At 41.1% G+C, this 12062-nt stretch overlaps 1 protein-coding gene across 1 annotated transcript in view; it reads right to left on the minus strand.

The window, feature by feature from the left end:
* The window catches only part of pigk (phosphatidylinositol glycan anchor biosynthesis, class K), a 44220-nt gene that overhangs the window by 13609 nt on the left and 18549 nt on the right, over positions 1-12062 (minus strand). The window contains exon 10 of the mRNA XM_034703428.1: positions 8203-8278. Within this exon, the coding sequence (XP_034559319.1) occupies positions 8203-8278 (76 nt within the window). The remainder of the gene's footprint in view (positions 1-8202; positions 8279-12062) is intronic.

The raw sequence follows: 12062 nt of genomic DNA on the forward strand, positions 1-12062 counted from the left end.
TAGAGTAAAAAAGATGACTAAGCAGGATGTTCTATAGAGCCTGGCTTTGCTCCAAACCAGAGTAGAGGTATGGTGATGTGTTTACACCTTCTCACAAACATAATTACTTATTCCCCCCAAAAAACTACTAAAATGCCAATGTTAGGGTTTAAAAATGTAAGTACGCAAACCTTTTAAAAAAGTTCCCTCTGTAATCAACTATGGAAAAAAATGATGGACAGTCTAGAGGTCAGAAACACTGACAACTTTTAATTTTGCTGTCATAAACCATATTTGTCAGTCCCTTCATTGCAGATTAATTAAAGTGTTTTTTCTTGCTGTCATACATAATGTTGTCATATTTAACATTTCTCAGTTTTGATTAACTCAACCTGCACACACATATTGTATCTGTCATTGACTGATGAATGAGCCTGGCCCATGTGTCAGTCTTGCTCTGGTCTACAGTAAACCATGAATATAAGATACTCTCAGGTTGCTGGAGTACCAGGTGCCTTTTTCAAAAGGTTTCTTCTCCATGACGGACCGGCAGTCCAACACGTGAAATCCTCACATCTGTGAAGATATATACAGTTCAAGAAGAGTTTCAACACTAAATCATTTTTTCAGATTGTAAGTTTTCCAACAGTCTGTTAGCTAATAGCTGAAATGACTAAATGATAACAGGCCTAATGGTTAAATCTGTTGAATAACCACTCTGAATGCCAAAACTGAAAAGGCTTGGATGGAAATCAAGGCCACCAAATATGAGTCTGCTCTCTTAAGTGTTTGAGATGTTTTGACTCACTAAACATTTTTGAAAAGAATGGAGCCTTTTAAGAAAAGTGAAAGGTAAAAATGAAAAAGGCAGACGGACAAAAACATTAAGGAACGGAACTAGAAAATAGAGAAATGGAAGACAAGGGTGCAGAAAACATGGAGTGCATGCTGACCTTCACTGACAGAAGCATTCACATCGCTCTGTCAAGGACGGAGACAGAGACTAAAGCAGCCAGCTGCCATTACACACGCTTTGTGTCGCGTATTCAATTCACAAGTAAAATCAATTAACGACTACCCACCTGATTGATTGGAGCTAATTAATACGGCCATGCAGGACGCTAATGGTCGTTGAGGGAGGTCTGAAACACCCCACCAAACTGTAACTCGCCAAGGTCAAAACTGCAGCAGATTTATGTTGTGCAGAACAGGACAGAAGAGCAGAAAGTATGCACAGCGGGGACACTGCACAGTACGATCCACACATATCAAACCTCAGAAAAGGCAGTTAGACAGTCAAAGAAGCAGATGAATCTGTGCTAAATCATTTGCAAGGAGTGAAATATTTCTATTACTTCTGGGTTAATTGAGCTAACTCCTTTTTTCTGCCCTTTGAGCACAGAATCAACCTAGAAGCACTGATAACTCTGGATGTCCGTCCATCAATTGTGAGTTGAACAAGTTGCGCACAATAGCAGCTAGCTTCTGTTCGTTTATAAAGGGCTGGTAATACTTTACATGTTGCTGAAATGCAGACAAGAAGTAGTTTCATATCACAGCTCAGTCACCTTTAACTAAGTTTGAATCCTGTGTCCTCAACAGCTGAGCATGACAGTAGATTCTCTGCGTTGGCCCACTCAGATTTACCAACAAAAGGTTGTTTAAAGGTGAAAGGGAATCAGGTTTGCTTTACAGTGTTTTGTTTTCCTAGTTGCTGTGACAATTATGATCCTATGGCGCTGATTCAAATGGGTGAACAAGTTGGGCATGTTGCCAGAGAGGTATCCAATCGCTACAAAACAATGTCACCACTCTTATCTTATCCACATGTCATTCTCTGTTGTAGTGTTTCACCTGGAAACCAAAGTGTTTCCAAACAGAAGACTCTAACGACAGCGGGGGATCTTCAAACTCTTGTTTCTAGTTTGTTGGGCATGCCATCGGAGACTAAGCATGCTGTGTTGATGTTTCAGTCCATGTAGGAACTCAGATTTAAAGTTGTTTATTTTTCTCATGCACATTTGGGTGGTACCAAGCGGCATCCTCTGGCCACCAGTATTGAAGCCCATGCGGAAGTGTTAAAAACTGCAGTTCATTGAGGATCCGCTTGAAGCTGGCTCCGGAAGTACCAGAAACCACATTCACACCAATTTAAAAAAAACTATCTTTACAACAGAAATAAACATGTTTACAGCCTGGTACAAAAAACGAGTGTAGTCTAGATAGCTCATTTCTCAAAAGGCACACACTGTACGGGGGGTGAATTTTGAAGATATTGAGATTACGAGTTTTCCAATGAGAGGCACAGCTGACTTGACTGACAGGCGGGAACACTGTAGCTGTTGGCGAGGAGGCTCAAAGCCGCCTCTTTACCGCGAGAGGAGTTAGGTTGACTTCAACATATCCAATATGGTTCCTGCCAATGATTGGCTTCAAAACAGTGCTTCAGAAACAGATATGTGACATCATGGATACTACGTCCATTATTTATGCAGTCTATGGGTGATACACATCTGCACCGTATCCAAAGTCCTGTATGTAAATGATCCGGTAGGAATAGTTTTACAACTTTAGTTAGACGTAAAGCAAAATGGGCCAAACACCCAAAAATCAAACAAACAGACAAACAAAAACACAATCGAATATAAAAATAATATTCCTGTTTTTTTTTTGCATTTTCTATTGATAGCGCAGCTGAAGGGAAACAGGAAATGTGAGAGAGTGGAGCAGACATGCATATAGGGGCCGAGGCTGGGAGTCTAATTAGCAGCCGATGCATCGAGGAATGTAACCTGTGTACACTCTGAAATACACCAGCGCCCCACTCTGCTATTTTCACCTCAGTAACTTATAAATGAGATTTAAATATTTATTTATCTCTGTATCAGGAAAATAAAATAAGTTTCTATAAATAAAAAAAAATGATTTCATAGGACAATAAATGCAATAAGACTAATTCTTATTATTATGAACAAACAGGAGTTTTTTTAATGTTAGTTTGGCCAATAATCCACACAGTTCTTTCTCCCACTTTTGAAAAGGAGCAGTGATGCAGGCTGAGTGAGAGACGGGAGACCTGCAGAGAGGTGGAGCATTAATTTTTAGTGTTTTTATTTTCAATTCTCTGGAGCCATATGGTGTGAGGCGTCAAGCTGGCAAAAGAACAAATAACAATTTGACGCCAGAGACCGGGACGCAGAGCAGTAAGGTAGGAAAAAGGTAGAATACACACCAGAGAGTCAGGGACAAAAAGAGCTCTCCTGCTTCTCAGAGCCGGGCATATTGTGATTAAGCATTGGCAGCGTGATGAGATGTGTGAGGCTGGGAAAGGAAGGTGGCAGGAGGAGGGGACTCACCCTGTCACCACATGCAAGACAACTGCCAACAGTGACAGGGCATTAATCAACTCTTCACATACACACAACCACATACACAATGAGGGGAGGTTTGTATACAGACGCTATACAGCGCTGTCTTATATATCCACTGTCAGTCACTCTGATGACTTTTCTATTTACAAGCCGTCGCCTGGTCTCCTGGCAAATGAAAATGTTTCTCTTAGAAGATAAACACAGAGGAGATTTTTTTTTTATTTTTTTTGTAGGTTGCAAAACAGAAATCAGCTACAAGCCACTTGGGAACATTTTAGACATGAAATCTTATAAGATGCAATCAAATCTTTTTCCAATCACATCCAGTTCTTCAGATGAGTGCGTCTAATCAGCGGCAACAAAAGGCCGCTGCCACGCTGTGCACATGTGGACAAAGAGATCTCAGGGAGTTGTGCACACAATATGACAGCTAATCAAAAATAGGAGAGCTGTCAATAGGCTCCATGGACATTGGTCATTCTGCTGCAGTGCAGATGGATTATGGTGAGGAGGGGGGAGATGACTCAGTCTGTCAGGACTCCCATCTTCAGCCCAGCAGGAGTGCGAGCCGATAATCGAAATCTCTGGCAGGGGTCATAGGGTTGACGAGCGTGTTTGTGAGTTGTACGTGCATCCAAAAAAGAGGAAAAGGGCCCGACAAAAATCATGAAAGACAGAAAAATATCTACAAAGATGAATAGAGAGGATAAGAAGAAAGACAAAAAAGAGAGAGAGCTAAGTCAGGAAGCAAAGAAGCAGACGGCCGACACTCAATGAGGTGTGTTATTGTGACTTTCAATAGTGTCTGTGTACTGAATATTATGGGAACGGTTTATGAGGACAGCAGATCCAGAACTGGCCAATGTTTGCCAGGCTTTCAAGTCAGTCCTTGGCGATCAATTTCCCAGAGTGCTGCAGGGTGTGGAGAACCCTCCCCTTTCCCATCATGTTACTCAATAAGAGTCCGACAGGGCTCAGGCCTGTGGTCAGCTTCATTTCTCAAGGCCAACTGACTGTGACTCCTTTGTCCGCACTACAGTCGATATCAGACGTAGATGTTTCCAGCAGTAGGACCTGAGGACTTTTTAGATTTCTGGAAAAGAATCATCACTTACTTGGTTCAGCTACAGCTGACCTTTTGCTCAACACCGACAGATTCATATCTGTCTAAATACAGGAGGCAAACATCACTGTCAAGTCAGAACATTGATGACTCCAACTCAGCTTTAGTCCCTGGTATCGGATCCAGGAGCAGACAGATCTACCTCGAAACAATCACTGACTTTGTGCTGCAGGATTATAATTTGATTCCTCATTGTATGCTTACTAATCAAAAACAGCAAAGGTATAATTTTACATCTTTTCATGAAGACAGGACAATTGTTGATCATGTGTCTCAGTTCTAAGATAAAAACACCACATTTGATGCTTGTTTTGGAGCTCCTTAGGTCCCACAATGTCCTCAATGAAACATCATATGAGCAGCCTGCCCGTGATTAAATACAAAACATCATCCATTGCACCATACGGTTGCTGCAGCATGCTTATGTTTGACATTTATAAGATATAAGATATAACTCCTCAAAAACTTATCGTGGAGGCTTTTTAATGCTGTGTTTGACTTCATTATAAACACAAAATGGCCTGATCGGAATAAAAATGACTCATATAAACTCTTTGATCAGAATAAAACTGCTGATCAGATATTCATTTCAATCAGACAAAAAGGGAAAGAAGGGGTGGTGTGTTCCTCTTGTTTTCTGTTAAACATCCATGTACACGCTCATTCTGACTGGCAGACTATTTGCAAATGCTCGTTTCTCGTTACTTCAGATCTCATAAGCTGGTTGGAGAATGAAACGCTGGTCCTTTTGAACATTTGATTTCATTTAAAATAAGATGAAGATTGGGGTGGTTTAAGCATGCGCCCCATAAAGAGAGTCTATAGTCATCATCCTAGCGGTCGCTGGTTTGACTCCCGACCTCTGCCTTTGGCTGCATGTCTTCACCCACTCTCTACTCCCACATTTCCCGTCTCTCTTCAGCTGTCCCATCAATAAAGGCAAAAATGCCCAAAAATATAACTTTAAGAGTACAACGAAAGCAACAAATCCACACAGCAGACATTTGACCTCCATCTCCATTATCGTGTCACACTGCTTTGATGTCACATTGGCGGGTTGCGCCGTAAGTCACGCTGCCGTGACGTCCCTCCCACTTGTGTAGGGCCTGCTGTTTCTGTCCTTTTGCTCCTTTGCTGGTTCTGTGTTTGTCTCCCTGCAGGTTGCTGGTGGGCGGGTTATCGCCACACCTCGGAGTACCTGGTCAGAGTCCCAGATTTTAGCTCAGGCAGGCAACTTGCTCTCTCCCTGTCCCTCATCTTCTCCACATGGCAGCATGGTTTTGTTTAGCTGACGTCAGATGTCTTTGTAGTTTATTTGACACCCCACATCATGCTCCACACAACTTCCTCTCATCCAACAACTGACACACTGATTTGCTGACACACACACCTCGTCTCCTCTGTACATCTTATATGACTTTCTTTTGTTAACACACTTTGGCATCGTGTAGCTGACCATGTATTTCACTTCTTTTGTCATGTATTGTGAGCTGGTTTGCGGCCAAGGTCATGATCTGTGCCTCAAGCATGTAAACATCAGATCAGAGTAGATCATGTCAACAGAAGATACAATTTTAATTGAAATAGCAAAAAGTGTTCACAGAAATTCAGCTAATGTGGTCATTTCTAGTGGCTAGAAGGAGAAACAGCTTTATATATTCATCTGTTGTGAATATCACAGCATTTTAGTCTAGAATAACACTGATATTCAACACGTTACTGATGCAGTCACATGACAATTCATTTGAAAGCACAATTTTGTTGACTTGGCCAGTACTTGCTTCCTTTTTGCTCTGTTTCACTCTTCAGTTCAACTCATTAAATCATCACAATGATCTGGCTCTAAGCAGCTAAATGCTGCAGTCCGTTTAACAGGTGCTCTCTAACTGTGACTGTCTGCTTTTTGGTGCTGGACAGGCAGTGTAGAGTGGGTTTAATCAGACCTTTTGTGTTAAAAACAGCTGCCTGCTAACGCTGAAAACAACAAGCCAAAATCAAAAACAATGAGCTGAAAGGCTGAAAAATAAAAGTTTGACTACTGTGAAGAGAGAAATGATTCGCTAAAGTGGTTCTAATTATAATCTGAGGATAGCTAATATGAGTGATTGAGCTTGATATAAAACAAACTTATTTTTCCTTTTAATAAATTCAGGTTTGTGAGGCGCCGTTGGCCTAGCGGTCTAAGTGCGCTCCATATACAGATGCTATAGCCCTTGTTGCAGATGTCGCAGAGGTGGCAGGTTCGATTCCAGCCTCGACCATTTGCTGCATGTCTTCCCCAACTCTCTACCCCCCACATTTCCTGTCTCTCTCCAACTGTCCTGTCCATTAAAGGTGAAAATGCCCCAAAAATATAACTTAAAAAAAAAAAATTCTGGTTCAGTGATGTTTTAGAATTTGAATGTTTGAAATGTCCTACTTGTTAAACTGAAGTTTTGAATCCTACTAACCCTACAAAAATTCTCAGAAAACAGTCAAAATTGAGCACAACTGATTAAACAGAGAGTCTGCAAATGAACTATGTCAAATTAGTTTTATCGAATGTGATGACCATTAGCAGAGCTAGCACCACCAGCCATCAGTCCACCTTGTAGGTTCACATCCACAACCTTGTGCAGGTTACACATGGATCAATACAGCCTGCATAAAACTTTAGTTTTGTCAGTAGCCAAGTAACTGGAGATACAGCTCAGGCAAGAGGCTAGTGGCTGCACTACAGCTCAGACAATATATGACTGTATGTCAGGCCAACATAATTTGTTTAGCCAACTAGTAATTCTGGTCCTGACTACGGAGGGTGGCAACTTTTTATTGTTTAGCCAACTCAACATGCACATCCCTACATTGGGCACACTAACGGAGACATTAGGACAATAACAGGCAATCAATTCTGTGGCTTTCCATGTAATGTCTTGTTGCAGCTGTCGGAGTGAAATCCAATATACACCTCCAGCTTCCACAATTACCAGGACACACAAAGGATACCTCCATTACACAGACTCAATAAAACTGATCACCATAAACTTTGAACACTGTGTACTTTTTGAAGGTATTGCTTCAGATAATTCTGAGGAGATGGTCACATTAATGTGTCCAATCCACAGAGTATGAAGGTGTGGGTCTCTCAGTGGCAGCTGAGTCCCCAATCTAAGCCACACTAATGTTTTCTCTTGCCTGCAGCAAAGATTAATGTGACCTCCTCATTTTTTTTGAGGCACAAGTTGAAGGCGAAGTACAGGAATAGTAATTTTTAAAGGCTCATAATGGAAAGTCTTGGAGAATGACAAAGAACCGGAGATTATTTTGAATGCCGAGCACACATACTCGAAGAGGTGCAATGAGGAGGAATAGGTGTTCATTTGTGAAGGTCGGCCTGACTGAAAGCCGCAATCCATTCGGGAATGAGGTGAATGCACAATTCCTTGCCAAAATGCTGCCTATCCATTCTGCTGGATTTCACGGTGGCCCTGCACGCTGAGACCGGGAGGCACTTGCATTTCACACTTTGAGCTGTCACCATGGAAACGACACAAAGGATCTGATGGTGGATTGTTGCACATAACTTTCTGTTCTGTGTCCAAATTAAGGACGCGGGTGGACACAGTTTGGATGACAAAAAAAAAGGGGAACCTGAATAAACGTCTTTCAATGCCAGAGGCGGAAAAGACAGCAAGAGCACAAAATTCCATCACATGGTTTGAGTGTCCCCGCCTGACCCGGGTCACTTACCTGATGGATGATCTCAGACACTGGCAGCTGATCCACATACCAGTACGTCTCTTTTTCCAGCTCTCCGTTCCCAGGACTGGAAAACAGAACACACAAACAGAAGTCATTGGCACTTACCTGAAGTAAATAAATTGGGCTTTAGAAATATGAAGCTCTTATTGTGTGGGACGGTATCATTCAGCGATGATGAAAAGCTGTCAGGAAGAGGAACAGACTCCAGTGTTTCTGTTGGCAGCGAGTATAAAGCCTGGGTGTGTATGATTGACAGATCATTTCAAAGCACAGTCAATGATATGCAGTGCAAATTGATGCAAATTAAGCAATTTTTCCACTTGATAAATGAAAAATAAGTCATTCAGTGTGACAGTAATTGATGTGAAAGGAAAGGATCCTGTGTGTTTCAATCTTAAGAACAAAACAATTGAAAAAAACAGACTTAAGAAATACAGTTTTTAAGTCTATATCCAATTTTTATTGTTTGAGAAACATAATCAACACATTTAACTTCAACATTTCAGTAGTGCTCCAAACTCCCAGGTCCCCTGAACTACCCACAATGCTCTCTGCAATATGGTTAGTTTTCCAAACCCTAAAGTAGCAATCAATGAGAGTTAGAAGGAGCTTAAGATTCAACTTCAATCCTCATGTGAGTATCACTTTGTATTTGCTGAAATGGTAAACGAACTATCGCGCTTAATGTGTGCTGCTGATGCTACACACAAAACATCGTCTCGTCTCTTAATGGAATCAGGCCGCTGCTCTAAAAGTGCGTCATCGTGGTAGCTCTTTGCCAGCTAAGCTTTTAGTATGATAACAACCTCAATCCAAAAGAAAGTGGATAACAAACACGGCTCCTCACCTGACAGCACTTAGCATGCAGAACAGGCAACAGTTTGATGTACTCAGTATGTTCTCAGATATTATCTATAGACTGTAGATGGAGTCTCAGTGACTTTACCTATTGGTTTCTGAAGAGGCGTTAAAGGGTCGCCATTTTGGAAATCTTGACTCCAACTAACTTCCAACTACTCTAGGAACCAGCAGAGAAAGAGATGAGGTAAAAGCCTCAGCTACACTTGTCAGTCAAATCAGCCAACCCCTTATTATGTCTGATTATACACAACTCTGAGCAATCAAAACAAATGAGTTACGAAACAAAATTCAATCCCTTGTGCAGCTGTCATGAATAAAGACATGAGCTACAGAGACGTAAACCAATGTTTGAGCATGCTGTGAACATTTTTAACTCTGCTGTAAACATGGGATTTTTTTAGACAGCCTCAAGTGGACACTCAAGGAACTTCAGGTTCCTCCTTAATTCCACTAACAGTGTTATGTTCAGCTGAAGGTCTCCAGTTTACAGGGACACTTTTAAAAACGTAACACCGGGAGAGATGCATTCGCGGTGGGTTAAGAGAAGACTACTGTTACAAGCTGCTAAATCAAGTGAATCACAGCTTCTTCTTTTTTTTTTTAAAGTACAAACACAAAAAAAGATAAAACAAATAAAAACAAATGAAAGAAAGAGAAATCAAGTGAATCACACGTGTGATGTTATCGTTGATGGCGGGAGGGAAAAAAACACTGCAGGTAATCTACCAATCAGACATGTTCAGCATTGCAGGCCCTGCCCCCAAAAGTCCCGGGACCTTTGAAAAGTACTACCCCCCAAGCAGGGGCTTTTCAGGAGGGAGATAAACTACCCTGAACTAAATTTAGATCCTGGTTCCTCTGGTCTAAACGCACATAATTCAGGAGTAAAGTCCCTAGTTCGGGGGTGAAGTTCCTGTGGTTGAAAAACGTCTATTGGCTCCATTTTTCATTTGCGAAGAAGCAGAAATCAACGAGCAGGACCAGATGTATGGTCTTGTTTATTTAACTAATTCTAGCTCTTGTTGAAACCTGCAAGGTAAACCACAAAGTGTGTTCAACTAACCCAGTCTTTGAGTAAGCCTTACAGCCGATCTCAAGCTGAACCTTTGAAAAAAAAGCATTACAGCCATGGTGACTTACTCTGAGTTCAAAATAAGTAACCTTAGTCATCCAGTCAGATGAAAAGAGAGCCAGATTCCTGGTTCTCTGTGGTATACCCCTTTGGTGCTACCTAAATTACCCATAATTCAACTGAAAAGTTTAATCAAAGATTCAGTTGTGTTATTAATATAGTTATGCATCCACATGTCTTCAGGCAGAGATGAGGTGTAGAGAGCTGTACTCCTTGCACTTGTATGATCTTAAATGGACGGATTTCCACTTCAGGCTCTGCAGTTTATCAGTGAGGTGGCAGGCGGTATTCCTGGCATTTGTAATGAAATTTGCGAAATGTTGAGGAACTAAGAAAAGTATGAATTTGCATCTAAAAGTAGTAGTTCCCAGCAACTACAACTACAACTCATGTTAATTTAAGAGACATATCTCGTCAGAGAACAAAGAAAGGACCACATTCCGGTCTTTCTGTGTGTTTTTTAAGAAACAGACAGACCTTCAGAGTATGTTTACTGAAGTGCGGAGGAATCATTTCAGAAAAAAACCTATTAACACTCCGTTTGAAAACTCTGTATGTGTATCCTTGAGTCCAAGGCCAGTTTACAACGATGAATAAACTGTAGTCAGGAGAAGGAATGGCTCAGTGTTCAGAGTTAAAAGATGGACTCTTCCAGGCCTTTAGAAGCTGACCTCAAAACATATGTGAATTATGGGCTGGGAATAAAGCCATTTGAATTTATAGCATTGAACTACAGCGTCAATAGCTTAGATTAATGAGGAAAGTTGAGGTACGGTGTCTTGCTCAAGGACTCTGAAAAAGGTCACAGCTTGGCAGTAGACTGATCAACATTAATTAATGTGAGACAAGATGTATTAAACCTGTGACCTTTCAGATATAGAACCATAACCAGGGCGCTCATACTTTCATTGTCGAACAAAGTCCATTAAAAAACATTAATGAGACATACCCCCACACTGTGTTACATGCTATATCATTACACTGAGCGTGGGAGCTGTAGTTTATGTAAAGTCGACTCCGCTCACACCGTCCTGCTGCTGTAAACACTCAAGACAACAGCAGGTCTGCCTCTGATATCTCAGACAAATACATCATTTACTCCTTTATTCTGGTGATTATGACAATGACTAGCTGTCATTTCAGACTAAATTACAGAACCTTTTTTAAAATGAAACAAACAGACCATCAGCCAGAGAATTAAAACATCAAAATTCAAACTTATTCTTCACAAATATTCTGAATTTCATCACAGACTCATTTTTTGGACATGTTTAAGACATCCAGAAACAGAAGACTTGTCCGATTCAAGTTTTTTTTAGTATCTGTGACGTCACCCGTCTGTTTCTGAAGCGCTGTTTTGAAGCCTTTCGTCAGTGGGTGCCATATTGGAAATGCTGAACTCAACCTAGTGTCTGTCGAGCTAGTGTGAGGTAAATAAGCGGGCTTTGAGCCTCCTCGCCAACAGCTACAGTGTTCCTGTTTGTCAGTCAAATCAGTTGTGCCTCTTATTAAGGAAAACTGGTAATCTTGATATCTTCTTAACTACTGAGTTGTGAAAAAATTCACCCGGAATATGTGTCGATAGAGAAATTAGCTATTCACTTTAAAAAAGTTGGGACAGGAACTTGTTTACAATTGTGTTGCATCACCTCTTCTTTTAACAACACTTCTAACACACACTCCCGAATGTTCAGGAACTGAGGAGAGCAGTTTCAGGAGTTTTAAAAGTGAAATATCCAAGTCTTGCCTGATATAGGATTCAAGCTGCTCACTCACAGTCTTTCACAGAGAGCTGAACCTCTCTCCTCTTTCTTTCTTTAAAGTCTAATTAGAAGAAAAACATGAGTATTGGGAT

The sequence above is a fragment of the Notolabrus celidotus genome, chromosome 15 (assembly GCF_009762535.1).
Source record: "Notolabrus celidotus isolate fNotCel1 chromosome 15, fNotCel1.pri, whole genome shotgun sequence".
NCBI lineage: Eukaryota > Metazoa > Chordata > Actinopteri > Labriformes > Labridae > Notolabrus > Notolabrus celidotus.